Here is a 23,050-nt window from a genome sequence, read left to right on the forward strand (position 1 = left end):
CCTTAGGACGGTATCCGTTCCTGGTGTGGCCTGGGAAGAGCACACCCGTGTCAAGTCCTGTTCTGCTGTGCTATGCATCTCTCCCCTTCCATTGGTCTGAACCCACGAAGGCAGAGAACACTTGAGTGCCAGTGGACTGGTGGGAGTTGGTGGGGGGCGTGCACGAGGCGGGGGGAACAGGGATCCCCTGGGTGCCAGGCCTGGAGATCTTGCAGCTTGTGGTTTGCAGTTACCCTTGCAAGAAAGCTAGAGCCACCTTCAGGAGAATGGAAGCAGAACTTTATTCTTCTTGGCTAGGGAAGAGAACTAGCGGGTGGTTGTGCATAGTACCCCATCCCTCACCCCTCCCAGAACCAAAGAAGATAGGCAGAGCCACCAAAGGGCTACCTCTGCTCGCCTCTCTCCTTTACCCAAGTGGAGGCAGGTGAGTGCAACGCAGGGCTGGGGTGGCTGCAGTGATGGGGCGGCCAGGGCCGGCCAGGGCTCCAGGGCTGAGGAGACCAGGGGGCTGCTCAGGTTGGGGGGATGGGTGTGGGGCACGTCTCATCCTGGGAGCTGCCAGCTGGCACAGGCAGAGCTCAGGGGACCAGGACACGGTAGGGGCTGCCTGGGATGTGCTCATCACCCCACTTGACCACCAGCGTGTACTCTCCCTTGTCCTTGAGCAGGTAAGACACACTGTAGAGGCGGCTGCCCACGTGCTTCACCAGGATCTCCTCGCAGGGTGTCCGGGGGCCATGCACCCCTACCAGCAGCATGTTGTTGCCTGGTGGGGAAGAGGCCTCAGTTCTAAGCCCCAAGTCTCCTCCCTTCAGCGGAGAATACGCTGACCCCTCTTTCTGTCTTCGGATCGTCCCCCTGCCACCCCCATCTGTCGAGGGGTGACAGCCCTTCCTAAAGAGTTGCCAGCACCCTCACTCCCTAGGCCAGTGTAGGAAACTCCAGCTCCTCCCAAGCCACTTTCCTGAACGGTAAAGATGGCAGGGAGACCCAGAGGGGAAGTGGCTTTAGAAGTGACAAGCATGCCCACAAAGGCACTGCTGCCCCCCCAACCCCCTTCTTCCCATGTTCCCAGGCACTGGTCATCCCGTCTTCTCTCTGGCCTTGTCTTTTGGAGGGGCGGGGGTGGGGCCCGGGGCACCCACCTGCTTTGCTGCAGTCCACTGTGAAGCTGCTCTTTTGGCCCACGTAGGCCTTGCTCAGCCCCAGGCCCTTGGCCAGCACCTTGCTGGCATCAGTGGAACCTGCCAGGGCCCCATGCTGGGGGGCACTGGCAGTCTTGGTCAGGGAGTCCACAAACACGGATGATGTCTCATGGAGGCTATGGTTGCTGACGAGACGGGGACCTGCAGGGCAGGGGTGGTTAGGGCACTAAGAGATGCCCAGAGGGCAAGGCATTGGGCTGGGCACCAGCAGTCTGGTGCAAGACTCACCTGTGACTTTGGCCTTGAAGGGGCTGCCCCCAATGTGGTAGGGACCACCATACTTGATGGAGATGAGGTAGCTGCCAGGTGCCATGGGAGTGTAAGTGACACGGTAGCCCTCAGGGCACTCCTGGCAATCCATCTTCACCTTGGAGGGCCCATCGATGGTTACTGACAGGGCACCTGCTCCCGCGTTGCTCGTGTTCACGATAAACTCAGCTGGGCTCCCTGGGGGCGTGGGAGGTCAGGAAGAGCTGGCCTGGACTGTCTCCCCCAGCCCCTGACTCCCACCCCCCATCCCCTGACATAGCTTTGTCACCTCTGCACGCCTCCTGTTGTCACTGAGAACTTGGGGGAAGGGCCCCAGCAGCCGTGTGCACACACTGGAAGCTGCATCTGCTGACCTACCTGTGACACCACCTTCCAGGCCAGCTCCATAGGCGGACACCAGGCCTGGGTCCCCTCCATGCCCAGGCTCCCCAACTCGGATCTTGAAGGGGCTTCCAGGAATGTGGGTGCCATTGAACTTGACGTCAATCAGGTAGACACCATTCTCCCGCGGGATAAAGCGTACGGCATACTTATCTGAGGAACAGAGGGGCACGCTGTGGGCCTGAGATCCCTCCAAAACCGAGCAAGTGGCATCTGTGAGGAGGTTCCCTTGCAGTGCCCACCGGTCCAGCAGGTCCATGTGGCCCACTCCACTTCTTCCAGGGACCACATTGGGCACCCACAGCCCACACCCCAGACTTCCTGAAGCCTGAGGACTGAAGCCTGAGATGCCCAGGCAGCTCTCTGTTGGTGCTCATTTGGACGGAAATCTATGAGCAAAACACTTGCCTTGCCTCTCTGCCCCCCTAAACAGGTTACCACGAAGGCCTTCGCCTCCGCATGTGAGCAGGGCACCGAGGCAACAGGAACTTGAGGTCACGTGGCTGTGGAGGGGCAGGACTAGCTGTGAGCCTGGTGAAATTGGCTGAACCGGCTCTTCTCACCTCCTGGCTGCCTCAGACCCATCTGGCAAGTCCCAGGCCCTGGCTAAGGAGTGGGCCAGCCCCGTGGCTAGACTTCGGGTCTCTCCTTCAGGAGACTGCATTGTACTGCCTGCAGCAGGCTTTCTCCTTCCTAGCAGCTGTGGCTTCTGAGCCAGAACCTCCCCGCCTCCTGGGCAAGGGCTTGGGTCACGAGTGGGGGAATGGTCGCCTGGCTGAGGGCGCCCCAGCGTTTGGGCCCTGCTTATAGAATCTGTACCTTCCTTTTGTACTCTCAGTCTGCTTCCAGCAGGGCCAGGGAAGATGGGTGGGTGGCCCGGGTAGGGACAGGGCCTCACCTTGGTCGATCTCTGTGACATAGCACTCCTCCAGGGCTCCCGAGGGGCTGTGCACCTTAGCATCGATCGCCCCCTTGGCCCCGTTCAGGCTGACTGCAAAAGAGGCTGGCTGGTTGACCTTTAGCCCTGACTCCTGGAAGCACAGCAGATGTGGTTAGACAGGGTGGCTGGGGCACGGGAGAGCAGGGCCCCAGCAGCAGGAAGGCCCCTGGGGTTACACTTACCCATCTGGCGTCCAATTTGGTTTAAAGAGGGAGAGCCACTGATTCTTGGGGACCGGTAAGCTACATGCACACACCCCCGCCCCCAGATCCACACTCTGCAATCATACACCCAGGCAGCAGGAATGGAGGGCAGCCCTCAGCCCTGGCAGGCTGTCCCTCTTTAAACCTCAGCCCTGGTGCTCAACGGGCACAGGCTTCTGTTCAAAGCCTTTAGACCTGAGACACGAGAAAAACTCCACACAACGGGCAGGGGTGCTTCCTGCCAACCCCAAGCATGGGCTGCACCCGGCCAGAGCAGAGGCCCGGCGGCCAGAGCAGAAGCCCGGCGCCCCGAGCTGGGCTGGGCGGGTCACTTGACACAGGGTCAAGGCCTGCTCTGTGCAGCGGCTCTGGTCTGGCCGGGCCCAGGAGCCCCAGGCAGGCGGTTTCTCTCGGTGCCTCACCTGAAGACTAGAAACAGTAAGGCGGCGGGCATCGCCAGACGGAGAAGCCACAGGTACTACGAAGGGGCTGTCGGGGATGTGTTCCTCGTTGAACTTGACCGAGACCTCGTAGTCACCTGGGCAGGGAGAGAGCACAGAGGGCATGCTGGAAGGCTCCTGTTTGTCAGTGTTTACACCTCCCACTTCCCACAAACAGCTTGGTGGCCCTGGGACCTCAGGGTGGAGGGTGGAAGCAAAGTGGAGCTGTCCACACCCAGGGGCCGCTTCCCCTAAGCCCAGCCAAGCTCTCGGTACCTGGCTCCTGGACCACATAAGCCACACCACAGGAGCCGTCCTTGCGGTCCTCAAAGGAGATCTCGGCCTTGCTGGGGCCCTCAACAGCAATGGCCAGGCCCCCAGCACCAGCTTCCCTGGTCCAGATGCTAAATTCAGCTGTGGGAAAACAGGGTGTCCTCAGAGAGGGCCGCTATTCCGGCTTCAGTCCCCTCCAGGCATGGCTGACGGCAACACGGCTGCTAGCTACTTCTTCAAACCCACCCCAGCCCAGAAGAGCAAAAGCCTCACAAGAAGCAGGCGTACCTGGCACTCCGGCTTCAGCCCTCTCTAGGCCAGGGCCTCCAGCACGGACTTTGTGGGCTCCCCCTTCCCCCAGGGGCCCCACAGTGAACTGGAAGGGACTCCCAGGCACGTGCTGGCCCTTGTATTTGACGCTGACTGTGTGCATGCCCATCTCGGCAGGCACAAAGCGGATGCAGTAGGTGTGGTTCTCCCCTTCCACAATCTCGGCCTCGTGGCTCTTGCCTGATGGGCTGGTTACCTGGGCTGTCATGTCCTGGATGCTAATTTCTGCAGGTAGGGGGACAGCTTGGTGAGCGAGAGTCCTGCGCCCCACCCCTCTGCTTCGGGCCACCTGGGGCTGGTGCCCAGGACTCCCCAGGGCCCCTCCCTGACTCTCTACAGCTCCTACCAGGGATCTTCAGGCTGAGGTCGCAGTGACTGCCCACATTGGCCACCGAAGGGGCCCGCCGCCGGCGTGTGATGCTCTCTTTCACCCGGCCCTCTCCCGTTACCTTCACCGAGAAGGGGCTGCCTGCAGGAAGAGAGCACAAGCCCGCACATCGTACAGGTTACGTTTTTGCCGGCAGGCTCTGGCGTGCGGCACGGGGGGCAGCTCAGTCATGGGGGCTATGTGGGGGTACCACACTCACCAGGCACGTGTTGGTCAGCAAACTTGATGTTGATGATGTAGTTGCCAGGCTCTGTGGGGCAGTAGGTGACCCTGCATGTGCCGTCCTCTAGGTCTTCTGTGTTGATGTCCACCTTGCTGGGGCCCTCAATGGACAAGCTAAGGCCGCCATAGCCTGCGGAAGGGACGGCGCTGAGCCAGGAGGGCCAAGCACAGGGCTCTTGCCCCAGCTGGTAGGCCACCACCACCTACCTGCATCACGGGTGTCAATGATAAACTCTGCAGGCTCAAAGGTGTGGCCTTCGTGGAGGCCCTGGCCTGAAACCCGCACGCGGCTGGCATCCCCAATCTCCGACTGGCTGATCACCACTGGGATGGGGCTGCTCGCCACGTGCTGGCCGTTCTTCTTCACATGCACCAGGTGCTCCCCTGTCTCCTTGGGCACGAACGAGATCCCTGGGCACAGGGCGGGGCTGTCAGCTGGGGAAAGGCATGCCCTCCCCTCACAGCCTCCTTCCTTCCCAGAAGGCCCTGCCCCTCAACCTCTTACCCACGTGGCCATTGCGCAGTCGCTTCAGCAGACAGGGCTCCTCCCGGCCCGAGGGTGGCACGACCGTGGCCGTCAGCAAGCTGAGGTCCGTCTCGGAGATATTGATGGGGATGTCAGCAGCAGAGCCCACCTTCAGGTGGGACATGCGCATTGAGTCGTCACCTGCCAGGGGACAATCACTTCATGTCCAGGTGCGGAGGGAGACTGTGCCCACCCTGCCACCTGCCCGCTTTTGTCACTGCTCCCGGTGCCACCCACCTGTGACCCTGGCGGTGAAGGGGCTGCCTGGGATGTGCTGCTCGTTGTACTTGACCAGGATGCTGTAATCCCCAGGCAGCACGGGCAGGTAGGAGACGCTGCAGGTCCCATCTTGGTTGTCAGTGCAGCTGATTTCTGCTTTGGATGGGCCCTCGATGGCCAGGGACAAGCCCCCTAGAGAGAGTCATGGGTGAGGATGGCAACAATGCCCAGGAACAGGGCGCTGGCAGGGAAAGAGCCCCAGCAGGCAAGCAGAGGCCAGGGCAGCAGGGTGGGGAGCCACATTCAGGGAGCATCTCCCTTGTGCCCGGCTTTCTACTGGATGAGGGTGGGCGTCCCTCAGCACGCAGGCAGGCTAAGAGTAGAGCTGCCACTCACCCTCTCCTGCGTCCTTGGTATTCACGGTGAAGACAGCAGGCTTGTTCACCACTCCATGGGTGAGGCCAGGCCCATAGGCTGTGACGTGGCCACAGTTGACGTAATCCACATAGAACTGCAGGGGGCTTCCTGAGGTAGGAAAAGGGGCCATGTGGAATGGGGTCTTGTGTCAGCTCCCCAGGCTCCCTGCTCCCCCCGAACCCAGGCCCCTGCAAGGCAGGGACAGCATGCCGTGGAGGCGCACCTGGGATGTGCATGTTATCGTAGCGGATGTCCATCTCGTGCAAGCCAGCTTCACTGGGAGCGTAGCGGACAGTCACGGTGCCATCCTTGTTGTCGGTGATGGCTGGCTGCGCCACCTTGCCCGAGGGCATCCTCACCTCCCCTGCGGGGCAGTGGGGTCGGGGTTAGGGCACCCGCTGGCAAACCCAAGCCTCTCTGGCTCCCAAGCTCCTTCCCGCTCCCACTCACCCGTGATTTCGCCTTTCTTGATGGTGAAGGGGATGACAAGGTCGAAGGGCCTTAAGCTGGTCACATCCAACCCATTGACACCCATTAGGGGTCTCTCTGGGGCCTGCAGTGGAGACAGAGGGCCCAAGTGAGGGGCCGTAGGAGGGGTGGGAGTCCCAGGGGTCCGTCCTCACACGTAGCAGGATGGGGTCTCACAGGACACCCCGCTGGCCAGCCCCCAAGTGTCCCCTCGGGCCAGGAGAGCCAGGATGAGGCAGCTGAGGCCGTACCCAGGTCTGCTGGCCACCCTGGGCATAGGTGTAAGACGGGGCCAGTTGCTGAGGCCGAAGCGGGGGCTGCGCTGTGGGCTGTTCCCCAGCTAGAGCCTGCGGAGCGACACAAGAGAGTTGCAGATTCTGGCGTCAGAGGGCAGGGACAGGGCGGGCTCCACCCTGACCCCTCAACCCTGGCCCCTCCTGACCGTCACTTGGAAAGGGCTGTTGGGCACGTGCTCGCCACCGAAGCGCACGCAGATGACGTATTTGCCCGGCTGCGGGGCTGTGTAGAAGATGTCAAAGGTGCCGTCTTCGTTCTCCACCACATCCACGTCCACCTCGGAGCCGTCGGGTGTGCACACGGTGCAGGTCACCTTCCCTTTGCCTGCCGCCTTAGTGTCCACAGTGATCACCGTCTCCTCCCCAATCTGGATGGTGGGGCCGATGCCAGCACCTGGTGGGGGCAGGGCAGGTCCCCAAAGCGGGGGGGGGGGGGCATTGTGTGAGCTCGGCGCTTGAACTGCTCCCATCTGCCTGCCACCCGCCCAGGCCTCTTATTGCCACCACCAAGCGCAGCCAGGCCTCCCCCGCCCCCCGCCCCAAGCTGGAACGGTGAGTGGTTTCTCAGAAGGCAGGAAAGGTTCCCCTGAGCTGCCTCAAGCCAGGGAGTCCTGTCTTGGGGATTAGCCCTACATGGGAAAGGTCCGATGGGGGGCACACAGGTGTCTGGGAGAAAGGAAGGGGCCCGGAGGCCCATGAGGCCACCGCTACCATCCGGACACGAGTGTTTGCCTCCGCTTCCCCTGCCAACTTGGCCTCAGCCAGTGCTGTGGACCAACACCAGCACCCTGGCTGGGTGCACAGCAGCCTTCGTCCCTGCAGCCTGGCCCTGGACCCCAGTGCCGTGTGCAGATGCGGTGAGGCAGAGTCCTGCTGCAGCGTGGCGGGGGGGGGGGGGATTGTGACACTTGCCTCCCACCCCCCCAGGCCTGAAGGCGAAACTGGAGTTTCCTGACAACTGAGAACACTCGCTCAACCGGAGGCTGGTGGTGAGGGGTGGCCAGGTGCGGCCCGGCACAGGCAGGGAGCCGGGAGCGGGGAAGCAGGGAGGCCGCAGGGGGTTAGCGCCCAAGCAGCACGCATAGCAGGCGGGGGCAGCACCAGGGGAAAGAGGGACGGGAGGCCCAAGCCACAGCCACCGCCACTAGGTTGCAAGGGCAGAGCAGCTGAGCAGCCTCTAGGGCCCCAGAGTGCCCGAGGAAGGGGGGGGGCGCAGTGACGTTATGGTTTGAGCTCAGCCGTGAAGGCCTGGGGGGGCTGTGGGCTGTGAGGCCTGGCAGTGAGAGTGCTTCCTGCAGGGAAGCAGCTGGGAGCACCGAACCCACTCAAGGGCTGTCTAAGGGGCACCCCTGGCCGAAGGCTCCTGCGGTGCTAGGCTCCGTGCTGGCCTTCCATGGCTCGCTTAAGCTCTAGACCTGGCCACCTGCTGCCCGCCCTGCCCTGGGAGGCTTCGCCTCACAGCCACACCCGTTCTGCACAGCTCGTGATCTGGACCACCACCCAGTTAGCGGCTGCTCACTTTGCCCGCCCGGTGCCTAGTGCAGTCCATCAGCAGGTCTCGGCTGCTCCATCCTCAAACTACGCTTCCCAAGTTGGCTCCCCACTTAAGCCACATCGCCACCAACCTGCTCCAAGCCACCACTATGACTGATCCAAAGGTGACTTCGGCTCCCCTACTGGGCTCTTTGCCTCCGTTCTGCACACAGTGGCCAGGTAAATTGAGACCACTCCTTTGGCCAAGTCTTGGCCGTGCCCCTGTCCCCATGGCCCTGTTCTCCTGCCCTAGGCACACATGCCTGTCCTCTCAGATCCTGGAGCCTATTCTACCAAGCCATTGGGCCCTCGTCCCGAGACTCCAGCCACCCTCTAAATCTTCTCCTGGCCACCTCACCCAAGCTCCAGGCCTGCAGCCTCCAGAGGCTCCCAGGTCAACTGTCACCTCTTATTGGCGTCCTGGTGTCCCTGGCTCGGGCTAGAGCTCCCCTCCCATGCCCAAGCAGGAGAACCTCCATGCCTGGTTGGGCACTATCTGAATAACGTCACTGCTGGGGGTGGGGGGTGGGGGACAGGGGGAGGGAGGGAGGCAGGGAGGGCGGGCAGGCCGCCAAGTGCACTTTGGGGCTCTGAGGCTGGGCTGGGCCCTGCCCTGCTACCCGCCCAAGCAGTCGGACGCTGCTGCTGTTGCACTACCCGCCCCACCCGCTCATGCAGTCCGTACCTCCCCCGGCCTGGGGCCCAGATGCCCCTGGGAGATGGGGATGGAGGTCTGTGGATCTGGCCAGGGCCGGGGGACTCCCACTGCTGAGGGGAGACCCCCCTGTCCCCTCAGCCCGTGCAGGAGCCCTTGCCACGGAAGGAGGAAGTGAGAAGGCAGGGCCTGCTGCCCGCCCCCGGGGCTTCCCCAGGGTGCCAAGATCCCCAGACCCCAGAGCCCCCAGTGGGGTGCTTCTTGGGATGCACCTCACCCCAAAGCTCTCAGCTGCAACCCGACGTCTCAGATGGGGAAACGGAGGCCCAGAGAGGGGGAGGGCCGGAGCACTCACGCTCTGCTCTGGAGGCCTCCCTGGGTACTATCCCTCCAGCTTCCCCCCCCTGTCCCTGCCAAGAGCTGCAGCTGGAACTGTCCTGGGAATCGGCACGGAAGAGGAAAAGGAAGCTGCCCTCTGGGCAGGAGGGGCATTGGGAGTGGCCCCAGCAAGCAGCTTACCTAGCCCGTGACCTCCGATTGACACTGAGGTGAGAGGGCAGAGAGCAAGGAGAAAGGTCAGGTGAGTCACTCAAGGGGGCGGCCCCCACTCCCACACGCCGCCCCAAGCAGCGAGCCCTTGCACACAGGCACACCCCAGCCCCGTGCGGAGCGCCGCGGCCGCCGGCAGCCTGGCTCACCTGTGACTGTGCACTTGCTGGCGTCTCCGGTGGGCACGGCCCGGACGCGGTACGGGGAGAAGGGGATCTCGTCACCGCCGTACTTGATCAGGATGGTGTAGCGGCCCGTCACGTCTGGCACATAGGCCACCGTGTACGTGCCATCGTGGTTGTCTTGGATGTGTGTCTTCTTGGGCTTGCCCTCAGGGTCCTATGTAGCAGAGCACAGGGGAGGCGGTCGGCCCAAGCCCAGCCAGGCCCAGGGTCACCTCAGACCCTCTCGGAGGAGCAAACACCAGGGACCACTGCTGCGGGAACAGCCTCCAAGTCACTCAAGCGCCCGGCGGCCTCAGTCCTTTACTTGGCCACGGCCAGGATCCAGAAGGGAAGTCCCAAATGCCCCATGCGCGGCCCCCCCCCCCGCCCCCATGACAGGCAGGGGGCCGGGGAGCTTGATGCCCATCCTACTTTATCGCCACGACCACCTCTTGGCTCCCGTCCTCCGCCCCAGGGCCTGCTCCCACACTAGCAAGAGCTCCCCTGGAAGATCTCAAGGTCCCATCCTTATATGTGACCCATGAGAACGTTACAGGTGGGCCCGCTGAAGTACCAAGGGCTTTGGTCATAGCTCAAAGTCAGCAGTGAGCAAGCGTGTGCATGGGGAGGCCTGTGCCTGTCACCACCATCCTAGAGGCAGGGGACCTGGCCTCACTGGCACGGCTCCCAAGGGAGACCACAGCCCTGGACTGGTCCACTCACCCTAGTCGCATGCCCAGTACTGCACACTGCGTCGGCCTAGGCCCCTCCCGTCCCTTGCCTTCTCGGTGCCTGGAGCTGCAATCCAGCAGAGCCAGGCAGCCACCCCGGGAGCCCGCTCACCGTGATCTGGACAGCCAGCAGGCCCTCTCCTGCATCCTTCGCGTCAATGGTGAACTCCACGGGCAGGCTGGCGGGCACACCAGTAGTATTGAGCCCGGGGCCACTGGCCTTCACCTTGCTGGCATCATGCGTAGGCAGCACCTTGACCTTGAAGGGGCTGTTGGGCCGGCGTGTTACAAGAATGGTCAGGAGGGATTTTGGTGCTCAGCCCTGGTAATCTTCCCACAGGCAGCAGGCCCTGCCTCTTACCTGCGGGGCACCTCCTCCTCCCCGTACAGCACTGAGATGCTATAGGGCCCCTCCCGGCTGGGCACGTAGTTTACGGTCTGGGTGCCGTCAGCGTTGTCCACGACGTCCACAGGCTCCACCAGGCCTGGCCCCAGTCCCAGAGAGAGACTCAGCCAGTTTCCCAGGTCCCCCAGCCCCCACCACACTGAACCACCCAGCTCAGCCCCCACCCCAGGCCTAGACCTTGCTTTGCCCTCGCCTGCCCACCCCCAGGAATGGTCCCGAGCCCCTGTGACACCAGACACCACCCTCCCTCCTGCCACATCTGCCCAGTGGCCAAGTCCTGTCTGTTCTACCTCCTGGTGGTCCTCTGTCCCTGGGCACTGGCTTCACTGTCACCCGAGGCTCCTCCATGAACTACCTGAATACCTGTCCCAACCTCTGAGTGCTGTGCCTCCGGTCTCCTGCCCTAGCCTCCTCCAAGAGGACTGTGCTCTCAGACCGCCCACTCCCAGGCACAGGAACACTCACCTTTGGGCCCCTGCACTTTGACCTGCAGTGGGGCCACGCCAGCCTTGCTCGTGTCTACCTGGAAGGACTGAGGGAGGTTGGCACGGACCATGCCAGGGCTCAGGCCAGGCCCAGAGCACTTGACCTTGGACGCATCTGTCACATCATGCACAGGGACCTTGAAAGGACTGCCTGCAGAGGGAATACAGATGGCAGCTGTGTGAGAGAGTCGAGGGCCGGCAAATGGTCCCGGACCAGCCCTAGCTACCTTGCCTCCTCACCTGGTACTTGGTGGCCACCGTAGGTGACGTTAAGGCTATAGGTGCCAGCCTCGTAGGGGGTATACTCGACCGAACAGCTGCCATCCTTGTTATCCATGCAGGACATCTTGGCCTCGGAGGGGCCCTCGACAGCCAGGCCCAGGCCCCCAGTGCCAGCTCCCCTGGTCCAAATGGATAGCCCATTATTTCCTGGGGTTCCAAGGCCGATCGCAGCCCCTGCCTCTCAGGCGCTTGCTCACCTGGTCTCCACGGTGAACTTGTTGGGCTTGTTGGTGGTGCCGCTTTGGATGCCAGGCCCATGGACACGCACTCGGGAAGGGTCACAGCCCTCGGTCACAGGTACCTGGAACGGGCTGCTGGGCACGGGGCTGCCGTCATAGGTCACATCCACGGAGTGGAGGCCTGGAGGAGGGCAGGCTGGGTCAGGAGGAGCCGAAGCCGCCCCGTCTCTCAACCCCCGTCCCTTGGGAGCCCCAGCGCCTACCCTCCTCATACGGTGTGTACTCCACTTTGTAGGTGCCGTCACCACAGTCCTGCACGTAGGTCTCGGTCAGGTTACCTGAGGGGTTGGCCACACGAGCCTTGACGTGGGGCCCTCCAGTCTGTGTCAGAGCGCGGGCATCCACACTGAACTCAGTGGTGGCCTCTCGGAAGACACCTGCAGGGGCAGGCATGGGGAGGAGGCATGGGGCTCCAGGGACCCTAGGGCCGCCGGCTTCCCTCTGCCCCCACGTTCCACGGTGGGGCCTCACCTTGGCCCCCGACCCCAGGCCCATAGCACTGGACGCCTGATGTGTCCACCGCAGGCTCCACCTGCAGCTTGCTGGGGAAGTTGGGCACAGGCTGGCCGCCGTACTTGATGGTGACAGTGTAGGCCCCAGGGCAAAGTGGGATGTAGGTGATGGTGTGTGTGCCATCACCATGGTCCTGGATGTGCACCTCGGCCGGCAGGCCTGCCTCGGAGCAGATTTCGATGGTCAGCTCCGCACTGCCTGCGCTCGAGCAGTCTACGTGGAACTGGCCCGCCTCACCGGCCGTGGCCCGCTCCAAGCCGGGCCCTGAGCACTTGACTTTGGATGCGTCGAAGCAGGGAACCACGTGGGCCTTGAATGGGGAACCGGGGATGTGGGTATCAGCGAAGAGGATGTTGATATTGTAGTCCCCGGGTTCGGTGGGCACATAGGACACAGAGCATGTGCCATCCCCGTTGTCCAGGCACTCAAGCTGGGCCTCGCAGGGGCCCTCCACTGTCAGGCCCAGGCCGCCCATGCCAGCACCCTTGGTGTCGATGGTGAAGCGCGCAGGGGAGCCTGCACTGCCCCCCTGCAGCCCTGGCCCAAACGCCTTCACCTGAGGGAAGAGGGACAGGTCAGGAGCCAAACCCGTGTCACCTCCCTGACCCCTGACCCCCAGCTTGACCTCACATCTCCCTTCTCCCCCACCAGCTAGGGGTCCAGGCAGCGCCACTGGTCATGAGGACGAAAATGAGGAAGGGGGAGGGTGAGCCTGGAGAAGATGAGGGGGGGCCCCCATACCCCAATTACCTTGCTAGGCTTGGTGGGAGGCAGGGCTTCCACAGGAAAGGGGCTGCCGGGCACAGGCACACCGTCATAAGTCACCTCGACCTCATAGGGCCCCTCCTCTCGGGGTACAAAGCGCACCACGCTGTTGTCAGCCCCCAGGCCTGGCTCCACCTTGCAGGGCACTACTGTGCCCGAGGGGCCCGTGATCTTGGACGCCACTTTGCCTTGGCCACCAGCACCCTTCGATTTGACTGTGAACTCCTGATCTTTGCCGACATCCACCTCTGTTGAGATGACAGAACCAGGGAGAGAACTATGGCATTCAGCCGAGGCAGCCCCTAGGGCATCCTGAGTGACTGTGACAGGGTTCTGGCTACTTACTCTCTCCCAGGCCAGACACCTTGATCTTGCTGAGGTCTAGGCTTGGAGACACCCCCACCGAGAAGGGGCTCTTGGGGATGGGATCCCCTCCATAAGTGATATTGATGCCCACTGGACCCTGGAAAGGGCACAGAAAGGCAGAGTCATGAGTCAGGACCTTGGTCTCCCCGGCCTGTGTCTTCCCCACTTGGGCATAGGGGGAGGGTGACAGAAACACTGGCTTTGCTCGCCCGCGCCCAGCCTTCCAAGCTGGCTCTCTCCCAGGGGGGAATCGAGAGTGGGCGGGAAGCCCTCTGGAGCAGCCCACCTAGCCCACCACTCGAGGAAGCCCACACGCTCAGTAGGTTAGTTGAAGAGTGTAGCTGTTGGGAGGTCCAGGTAACTACCTGCTGCACGGGAGTGTACTTGACCGTGTAGGTGTTGTCGTGGTGGTCAATGATGTCCACATCACGCACCGCATCCCCCTTGGCCAGCCCTGAGAACTGGACATCCAGCTTGCCTTTGCCAGCAGCTTTGGCATTGACCGTGAAGTGGGTGGGTTTGCCAAGCTCAACACCTGAGGAAACATGGTGGCCACGTAAGGGCACCTTGCCCCAAGCTTCCCTGTGGCCCCGACCGCCCCCACAGGGTGCTGCTCATCCTCACCAGTGCGACTGAGGCCAGGGCCCTCAGCCTTCACCTTGCTGGCATCATGGGAGGGCTCCACCTTGACCCGGATGGGGCTGGTGGGTGTGGCCTGCAGGGGGTGGGAGGAGTAGGGCTCAGGGGACAGCAGTACCCCAACACGCAGCACCGCTGGGGGCCGGGAGCAGAGCACCCACCTGGTCGGCGAAGAGGACCATGATGGTATAGCTACCGGCGCCGCGGGGTGTGTACTTCACTGTGAAGGTGTCATTGTCGTTACGGATGATGTCAAAATCGATGTCGGCCTCAGTGGGGCCCACCACGCCAGGGGCACACTTGATGCCGATGCTGACATCCCCTGCAGTGGGGTGGGGGTGGGGGTGGGGGTGGGGGGAGAGGAGAGCAGAGGCTGGGATCACACCCGGCCTCCTCACCCGCTCGCCCACCCGCTTGGGCCAGGGCCTTACCCTGGCCGGCCTCGGTGCAATCCACAGTGAAGTAGGTTGGCTCATGAGCCTTGAGCCCTGTCTTGGCTACTCCTGGGCCATATACCTTGACCTTGTTCGGGTGGCTACCGGCTCCCACGTTTACCTGCAGGGCGCAGGGGCAAGTGCAAAGGCATGAGCAGCGTAGAGGAGGGCCAGGGCTTCTTCACTCACGGCCACCTCAGGAAGTAGCTTGGTGGTTCTTCCAATGATTAAACACGAAGTGGCCGTCTGGCACAGCAAGCCCACCCCGAGGTCCCGACGCGCCGGGGTGGAGATCACTCATCCCCACAGGCACCCTCGCACGTTCACAGCGCTGTTACTCACAGCGGCCAAATGGCAAAAAACCCCCGGGGCCCATCCACACCATAGGCTATTCCTTGGGCATAAAGAGGTGGGAAGCGTGGACTCGTGCTACGGTCCAGGGGAGCCACGATGAATCGTGCTGCTGGGTGACAGCAGCCAGGTACGAAGGCCACATGCCGCGTGCACCCGCGTCCACAGCCACTGTCCAGGAGGCAAACGCACGCAGCCAGCACGCGGCGCGGCGCGGCGCTTGCTTAGGGCTGGGGGAGGGGGCGTGGAGGGCAGAGGGTTTCTTCTTCGGATGATGAAGATGTCCTAACCTTTGGCTGTGATCGTTGCCGCACACCCCTGAATGTACTCAAAACCATCGAGTTGTACACTTGGAACGGGGGATCTGTACGGTCTTGGAGGTCTATCTAACGGAGCTGGATCAGGCACCCGAGGGAGATGGGCTACAGGGCTGCTCACCCGGAAGGGGCTGCTGGGAATGCTGACGCCGCCCCAGGACACCATGGCCGTGTGCTTCACCGGCTTCCTGGGCACGTACGAGCAGCTGTAAGTGCCGTTGCCGTTGTCCTTGACTGCCGCCTCCACGGGGCATCCCTCGTTGTCCTGGAAAGCGGGCAGGAACGAGGAGCCCGCTGAGGAGTGCCCAGGCCTGGGCCCCCCCGCGCACCCTACCTCGCCAGCCCCACCACGGGTGGGCACCCCACCTGGACTTGGACCCGGAGACTGGCCTTCCCACCATGCTTGGCGTCCACCGTGAACTCTGCCGGCTTATTGACAGCCACGCCCGTCTTCTCCAGTCCAGGCCCACGTGCCTTCACCTGATGAGAGATGCCCCCCACGCCCCCCCCGATCTCAGGGGACCAAGTGCAAGGCCCGCAAGGACCCAGAGTGGCAGGAGCGCGCCGCGGGGGACACCAGCACAGCCAGGCCTCCCAAGTCCCCAGGCAGAGGCAGAAGGGGGCCGAGGCCCGGGTCGGCAGCACATGCCCTTTACCCTGTCTGGGTGGAAGTCCTGGGGTGCCTCGCGGATGTCGGCCATGAAGGGGCTGAGGCGGATGTCCTCACTGTTGCACAGCACGTGCACGGCATACTCGCCGGCCTCCTGGGGCCAGTAGCGCACGTCACAGGAGCCGTCGCCCTTGTCGTCGCACTCAATCCTGGCCTGCGATGGGCCCTCCACCGAGAAGCCTGACAACAGCCGCCAGTCCCGTCAGCACGCTGGGGCCTCACTACCCTCTGCCCCCGGATGCCCGCGCCACAGCCTGCAGCTCACCCAAGGTGCCGACGTCATCCCCGATGGCCTCCACCACAAAGTCGGCTGACTTGCCCACGACACCGCCTTCCAGCCCGGGGCCCCAGGCCCGCACCTTCTGGTTGCCACACTCAGTGCCCACCTTCACCTCAAAGGGGCTGTGAAGAGAGCCGCACAGGGGAGTGCTGAGGGCCGAGCAGCGGGGGGGGGGGGGGGGAGCGTGCGCCTGGGCTCTGAGGGCTCTGCCCGGGGCCTCACCTGCGCCCGATGTTCTGGCCACCCCACGTGATGGTGACAGTGTACGTGCCGGGGACCATGGGGTAATACTCGAAGCCATAGACGCCATCCCCCAGGTCCTTCTGCTTCACACGCTCCTCGCCCTCTGCCCAAGACAAGGGAGGGCCTCAGGCCTGGCCAGCAGCAGTCCTGGGGCCACCACCACCCATCCTGGCCGCAGCCCAACTTACTGGGCCCCTTCACAGTGACCTTCAGCTCTCCGCTGCCAGCGCCCTTTGTGTGCACCCTGAAGTCCGCAGTCTCCTTCACCCGCACACCCTTGGGCTGGAGGCCACGGCCAACGGCACGGCAGGCGCCCGGGTTACAGGCTGCGAGGAGAGGGCCGGCTAAGCCACCGGGAGCTGGCACTGGGTGACCCCTACCCTTCCCTCCCACAGGGCTGGGCCATCAGAATCTGGCGGTCCCTCGGAACGTGGTCCCACAAGGCGGGCGAAGGACATGCAAGAAAGAACGATGACCCCAGGACCTGTAGGCCAGGCCTCCTCCCAGCAATTCCACACCAGCCGCCAGCACCCCACCCCCCGCCGCCCCCCGCCCAGCCCGCCCCCTCCCAGAGGAAGACAGATCCAAGTACCGTTGACCCCGTGGGCAGAGCAGAGAGCAGCAGGTTTCTAAACAGCTGGAGCGAGCTCTTCTGAAGGTGAAAGCGTGGAGGAGAGAGAGCCGGAGAAGGGCGAGAGGAGGAGAAGGAGGAAGGGCCCCAGCAAGGGGAGGAAAGACAGTGGAAGCAGAGAGGCCCCGGTTGCCGGGGCGAGGGCTGCAGTGAGGCTCGCCCTAGCTGCCCCCCCCCTCCTGAGGGAGGCCCAGTCTACAGCGCCCCCACTTGGGGAGCGGCTGGGACCGGCCTACCTTGGCCAACAGTGACAGTGTAGGGGCTGCGAGGGATGGGCACGCCGGCGAAGGTGACGTGCACTGTGTGGACGCCCTCCACGGTGGGCTGGTAGCTGCAGCGGTACGTGCTGTCGCCCCGGGCCTCCAGCTGAGGCTCCACGGTGCCCTTCTGGCCCGCAGGGTCCTGGATCACAACTTCCACCTCGCCCGTGCCAGCCCCTGTCACAGGGTAACCGCAGCTCAGCTCCCGGCCCGCGCCCGGCCCGTCGCCGCTGTCCCCCCACGCCTCACCCGCCTCACCTGCTGTGAAGATCTCAAAGTAGGTGGTCTTGTTGGCGATGTTGCCACTGGGCTCCAGGCCAGGGCCCTGGGCGGTCACTTTGCTCGCATCACCCTGGGACTTGTCCACATACACCTCGAAGGGACTCTTGGCGATATGCTGACCGGCAAAGAGCACGGTGACCTGTCCCCAGGAGGGGCGGACCGTGAGGGCAGGGGCAGGGCCTTCTAGCCACCGCCTCCCCCACCAGCCTCCCCTTGGGCTGAGGGCTCACCTTGTGAGTCCCGGTCACTTCGGGGACGTACCAGACAGAGAAGGTACGGTTCTTGTCATTATTGGCAGTCACCTTTGCCTGTGGCGGGAAGGAGCACATGAGGCCCTGCTCTGAATGGAGGCACCGCCATGCCGTGCCCTGCCCGCCTGCTTGACGGTGGCCCTACCTCCTCCTGGTGGCCGGCTGGGTCCTCCACGTACACCAGCACCTCTCCCTGGCCAGCACTTCTGGTCTCCACTGTGAATTCTGCACGCTTCTTCACCATGTTGCCTGTGGGCTCGATGCCTGCCAGGCAGGGTCCAGGAGCTCTGAGCCGGCCCACAGGGCTGCCTCCTCACCCCAGCACACCTCCCCCCTTCGGGCCCAGCGTCCTTCCCTGCCGTCACCCCATCGGGAATGCTCTGAACCGGGTGAGCTGATTGCAGGTAAACCCTGGCCCAGCACACAGAGCCTGGCCTTGTGCCCCAGCTTCATTCTTGCTGTGGGACAGGCCTGGGTCTGTTTTCTGGAACTCTCACTCGGGTTTGCCTGAGCCCTAGCTCCTGTGCGATACCGTGGCTGGGTTTTGTCTCTGTTGACAGTCACGCGGCTGGGTCGTGCCTCCCTGACCACACTCCACCTTGTGGTGATGCCTCGGGGCGGGGGGGGGACTTCTAGCCAAGTGGCCAGTTTTGACCAGCCCTGACCCATTCGTTTGACTCTGAGGGGGCATTTGATAACCCAGCCCCCATGTAACCAAAGAGTTCCCAAGACCTCCAAGTCCTGCAGGGATGAGGTCAGCACTCAGAGCATCCCCTGCCCGACTTCCTCACCTGGCCCATAGGCTCGGGCTTTCTTTGGGTTTAGTTTGGGCCGCAGGGGAGCTCCTGGCTTCAGCTTGGCCTTGGGGAACTGGGACAGGTAGGTCATGACGGAGTGCTCGTCCACATTGGGATCCACGATTTCCTCAGGTGTGATCACCTATCACAGATGGCAGACAGAAGCCATGTGACCTCTAAGCGTCAGGTCCCTGGCATATGACACATCTCCCCATGGGGACCACAAGCCCCCAGATGGCCGCAGGCAGGGGGTACCTGAGGGATGCCCAGCCAATCGTCAGCCTGCTGCATGGCCTCCCTCGCATTGTTCACGGGCTTGCTGGCATCCCAGGAGTCCCAGTCAGGGCACAGGCCTGCGGCACAAGGAAGGCTGGGAGTTGGAGGGAGGTGCCCCCAAGGGCCCCCTGGCAGGCTGTCTCCTCCACCCCCGCCCCCTGCCCACCCCCCACTCCCTCACCCCTCACCTGGGGCACAGCTGTCGACGAGGGCACCCAGGGCCCTGCCGCTCTGCCAGTCCCGGCTGAAGTTGGTGATGGGCAGCTGCGGCAGCTTATTCTGAATCCAGCCCAGGAGCCGCTGCTTGGGGGTCTGCTTCTTGGCTTCCTCGTCCTCCTCCTCATCCCACATGGGCATGGAGATGGAGTAGTGCAGGATCAGGGTCCAGATGAGGCCCAAGATCAGCTTCAGGTTCCCATCCACGATGGCCTTGCTGTCTGTGAGGAAAGCGAGTGGCAGCGCTGAGCCGGCAGGGGCCCGTGTGCGCACGCGTGCAGCCTCAGGCCACTCCCAGGCAGCAGAGGGTGGCAGCAAGGGGTCCCTGGGGAGGAGGCCAAGGCTCCCTGAGGGGGTGGCATGCGGGTCCTGCCCTCTCTGCTCAGGGTCTCTGTGGGGAGTAAAGGAGATGAAAGAGACTTCTGGGGAGGGGGGAGACCCCCCCCCCATTGACACATGGTGACGATACAGCTCAATGAGGAGTGTTGCTGGAAGCCCTTTGGGGGGGGCAGAGGAAGGACAGACAACAGACCCAGGTTGCAGACAGGGCCCAGGGCGGCCTCTGGAGGGGCCCTTCCCCCAAAGGTGCTTTGCAGCTGCCCAGCTCCAGGGTGTCTCCAGGGAATTGGGCAGGAGGAGCAGTGTGGCCCCAGCAGGCCTAGATAGGAGACCCCTGACCTGACCCTGGCAGGGGAGGGGGAATGGGGCCAGGGTGGAGGAAGAGGAAGGCTGGCCAGTGGGGCAGTTGGGAAAGAAAACTGTTGCCTCAGGGTGGGTGGGTGGGCCCAGGGCCGCAGCGGGGGGGGGGGGGGGGGGGGGGGGTGGGCAAGGACCCTTTGAGTGGAGGATGTGAGCCCCACCCCCACTTCCTCAGTTCGCCCCCACCCTCCACAGACCCAAACTGGGAGCAGGCCTGGGGAGGGTGGGGGTGAGGACAAAGGAACCAGTGGTTGGGCTGCGTGCCACCCAGGGTGATGGGCAGGACACATTCCAGAGACCCCCTCAGCCGGCAAGGAGAAAGGCAGAACTGATGAGCCTGGGCGGGGCACCCAGGGCCCCAGCTTGGGAGCTGGGGTGGCAGAAGCCATGGGTGGGGTCCCTGAGTACTGCTGCCTCAGCAGAGCTCGCCCGCCGCCTGCCCTCCTCACCACCTAACGGGGCACTGGGCCTCAGGCGGGTGGCTGCCAAGCTCACCACAGGGGAAGTGGTTAGGGCGGGCACCTAGCACCCTGTCACCATGGCAACCCCTCCAGGCTCTGGGCCCCACCCAAGGTACTTCTGGGTCTCAGCTTCCTAAGGGTGGGGCCCTGAAAAGGGGAGGGCTTTCTAAGAGCCACTGGAGTCCTGCACCCCCCCCCCCCCCCCCCCACCCCCGGTCAAAATCAAGAGAAAATACTTGTCTCATGAGTCAACTCGAGGGTGGGAAGAAGGGGATGGACACCAGCAAAAGGGCCACATCAATGGCCCGCCTCTGAATCCAGCAGGCAGGACCTCGAGGAGCAGCCTCCCTGCTCCCAGACTGCGGCTGGTCCCAAGTTCTGCACTACTGCCTTGCGCTGTCCCCAAATAGCAGGCGGGGCTGGTGGAGAAGGGGCTTCAGGCTAGAGGTGATTGGAAGGTTCAGAGAAGACCAAGGGCACAGGACCAGCCAGAGAGCTTCCTAGAAGGCCCCCTCCTCCAGAGTCCTGCTGTGACTTGGGACACACAAGGCCAAGCTCATCAGCCTGAGTGGGTTGGCCTGGGCCCTCCCCCTGGTCCACAGGAGGCCAGCCTAAGCCCTCCTCATCCCCCTCACAAAAGAGGGAGGGAAGAGAACCAGGGCCCAGGGTTGGGAGACAGCCTGGTTGGATGGCCCCGCCCCATCCCACCCCCTTTCCCCAGCCCCCGGGCCAGCCTGCCCCCTCCCTCCCCTAATCACTGCTGCTTTCCAACATTTTTTTGCCTTATATGGCAAAGCTCTGGGAACTAGGCCTGCTCCAGCCAGCTCACTAGAGGAGGAGAAGAAGGGAGGAGGGAGGAGGAGACCCCCCCTAGACAGCTGGGGTGTGGCCTGCCTCCCCACATCCGGTTGCCCCCCCACCCAAGACTCAGAGATGACTCAGCTTGGCTAGACTGAGGCTGGGACTGAGGGGTGGGCCTCAGCCTCAACTGGCATTCCAAAGAAAGAGGTGGAGACCTGCCCTCTGAGTGGCTGGGGGCGCCTGAGTCCTGTGTCCCTCAGACTCTCAAGCTCAGCAAGGCTCATGGCTTTAGGGACAACTGGAAGAACTGTAAAGAAAAGAAAGCTCTCCTCCTCCTCCCGCGGGAACACACTACCCCGGAGGCACCAGTTCCGGTGCAGGTCCCTGAATGGCCCGCATCTTGAGAAGAGCCTGGGATGCTGCAGTAGGTCCAGTCAATGCCAACCTCACCAGCCCAGTGACACGGACACTGGGTTGGCGATGAGCCCAGTGCACGCTGGAGTACCTCCCAACCAGCTCGTGCACTCTAGATGCAGAAAACCAAGTCCTACATGGAAGCAAGAGTTTGGCCCAAGCTCAACAGTAACTTGGTGTTTAAGTGGACTACAAACCAGCTCCCTTCAGCGGCCAACTCATCTCAAGTACCCTTTTCCTAGCTATGGTCCTCTCTGGCCACAAGTTTCTCGAGGGGTGATCTAAACTGGGGGTTGGAGCCATCTCCAGTGGAAGGACCCATCTCCCAGGGCCCAAAACAGCCAAGAGTCCTAGACAATGGGACTCACAAGCTCCAACACCCCGTTTAGGAACTACAGGAGCGCCTGAAGGCCAGAGAGCCCTTCCCAAACTGCTGAAGGGAGTGGGGGCGGGTGGAGAGCTCGGGACTCCCCCTCCTCAAGGATGGGGCACTGGGCGCAGGGCCAGAGCCTGGCCAGTGCCCGCCTTCCGCAGGCCCTCTCCCACGGCGGGTGCAGTGGCGGGGGCGCGGCCTGCGGAGGATGTGAGCTCAGCCTGGGCGCGGGCCAGCCGGGGTGCGGCGGGCGGGGGCGCGTAGCGGTCTGCACGCCCGGCCAGCCTGCCAGCGCGTCTTTGTTCTCGAGGCCTGCGTGTTGGAGCCTGGCGGCCCTGGGGGCAGCGCTGGGGCTGGGGGGACGTAGCTGGGAGGGGCCGGCCCAGGAGAGAGGGGAGGACGCATGGAGCCCCCGCCCTCAACCTCGACCTCCCCGTGCCACGGGAGCGACCCACGCCCTCACCGATGGACACGAGCTTGATGCTCTCACGGTCCAGGAACTCGAGCGCCACGGACACGTTCTCGAGCTGCATCTGGCGGAAGGTGGGCCTCTGGTTGTGCTTGCGGTGCATCTTCTTCTGGCTGAGCACCTCCAGCAGCGCGATGAGCCGCAGCCCATCGCTCAGGTCCGTCTGCAGGTTGGCGATGCGCTTGCTCACGCACTTCAGGTGCTCGTTGCACCAGCGCGTGAACGTGTTCTGCTGGATCTTCTTCCACGGCGCGTCCTCTGCCAGGTCCTTCTCGGTGGCTGGCATCTCGGCGTCTCGCGCGTCGGCACCGCCGCCCGGAGCCGCGCCTGCCGCGCTCTGGCCCGTCCGGGAGTGGGAGCTACTCATTTTGAGGCGCGAGGAGCCGAGGGGCGGTGCTGCCGCCTAGGCGAGGGGACGGCCCTTTAATTAAAGTTGCAGGCACCTCCGCGCGCACAGGGCGAGGCAGGCAGCGGAGATTGTGCTGCGGAGAGAACGAGCCCTTTAAATGCGGGCGGGGGGGCGGGGGGCCGCGCGGGTTCAGTGGGGGCGGAGCCACCGTGGGGCGGGGCTGTGGGTGGGGCTTCGGGCCGCACCCGCCCCGCCCCGCCCCGCCCGTCGGAATGCCCCCTTCAGCCCCCAGTCCTGGCAGTTCGGACCCAACCCCAAGGCTTCGGGGAGGGTCGTTGGGCCCTGAATGGGTCAAGGCGCACCCTAGCCCCGTGGCCTTGCACCAGCACTGCAGGAAACGCAGCAGCAAGGAAAGGCTGAGCAGCCTCTGGCGCTGGACCACTTGGCCTCCAGCAGGCACGCCATAGAAGGGACTTTCCTTTTCCAAGGCCCCTGCGGAGGAGTGGGGGCGGTGTTGTTCCTGGTCCCCGAGTCACGTGGGCTCCGACCCGGCCCCGCCGCCCCAGCAGCC

At 63.6% G+C, this 23,050-nt stretch overlaps 1 protein-coding gene across 2 annotated transcripts; it reads right to left on the bottom strand.

The window, feature by feature from the left end:
• Positions 1 to 257: 257 nt before the first annotated feature.
• FLNA (filamin A) lies at positions 258 to 22,561 on the bottom strand. Of its 2 annotated transcripts, XM_025866124.2 has the most exons (47): positions 22,125 to 22,561; positions 18,886 to 19,134; positions 18,677 to 18,774; positions 18,416 to 18,563; positions 17,770 to 17,888; positions 17,604 to 17,681; positions 17,350 to 17,512; positions 17,068 to 17,268; positions 16,389 to 16,526; positions 16,180 to 16,303; positions 15,943 to 16,079; positions 15,664 to 15,857; positions 15,374 to 15,487; positions 15,129 to 15,272; positions 14,337 to 14,460; positions 14,067 to 14,227; positions 13,891 to 13,981; positions 13,632 to 13,801; positions 13,246 to 13,363; positions 12,886 to 13,148; positions 12,094 to 12,691; positions 11,826 to 11,999; positions 11,581 to 11,743; positions 11,342 to 11,502; positions 11,082 to 11,252; positions 10,572 to 10,695; positions 10,323 to 10,479; positions 9,465 to 9,654; positions 9,286 to 9,309; positions 6,725 to 6,972; positions 6,534 to 6,629; positions 6,265 to 6,367; positions 6,038 to 6,178; positions 5,794 to 5,922; positions 5,416 to 5,589; positions 5,158 to 5,319; positions 4,860 to 5,063; positions 4,630 to 4,782; positions 4,389 to 4,511; positions 4,001 to 4,267; positions 3,716 to 3,853; positions 3,422 to 3,537; positions 2,755 to 2,887; positions 1,833 to 2,009; positions 1,434 to 1,652; positions 1,146 to 1,346; positions 258 to 766 (listed from the first exon to the last, which is right to left on the bottom strand). In XM_025866124.2, the coding sequence occupies exons 1-47, from the start codon at positions 22,495 to 22,497 to the stop codon at positions 579 to 581; spliced, it is 7,941 nt and encodes a 2,646-aa protein (XP_025721909.1). In that variant the 5' UTR covers positions 22,498 to 22,561; the 3' UTR covers positions 258 to 578. The 2 variants fall into 2 exon arrangements, with proteins under 2 accessions (XP_025721909.1, XP_025721910.1); XM_025866125.2 differs by lacking the exon at positions 9,286 to 9,309.
• Positions 22,562 to 23,050: the final 489 nt, after the last annotated feature.

The sequence above is a fragment of the Callorhinus ursinus genome, unplaced genomic scaffold (genome assembly GCF_003265705.2).
Source record: "Callorhinus ursinus isolate GAN/ISIS: 27379988/994484 unplaced genomic scaffold, GSC_fseal_2.0 scaffold510, whole genome shotgun sequence".
Lineage (NCBI taxonomy): Eukaryota > Metazoa > Chordata > Mammalia > Carnivora > Otariidae > Callorhinus > Callorhinus ursinus.

Excerpts from the sequence above, each read along its gene's own strand:
- FLNA (XM_025866124.2), bottom strand. The coding sequence starts at position 22,497 with ATGAGTAGCTCCCACTCCCGGACGGGCCAGAGCGCGGCAGGCGCGGCT. Across the intron at positions 18,775-18,885 it reads CGTCGACAGCTGTGCCCCAG|GCCTGTGCCCTGACTGGGAC; the intron begins GTGAGGGGTGAG and ends CTTGTGCCGCAG. Across the intron at positions 6,368-6,533 it reads AGGGTGGCCAGCAGACCTGG|GCCCCAGAGAGACCCCTAAT; the intron begins GTACGGCCTCAG and ends TCTCCACTGCAG.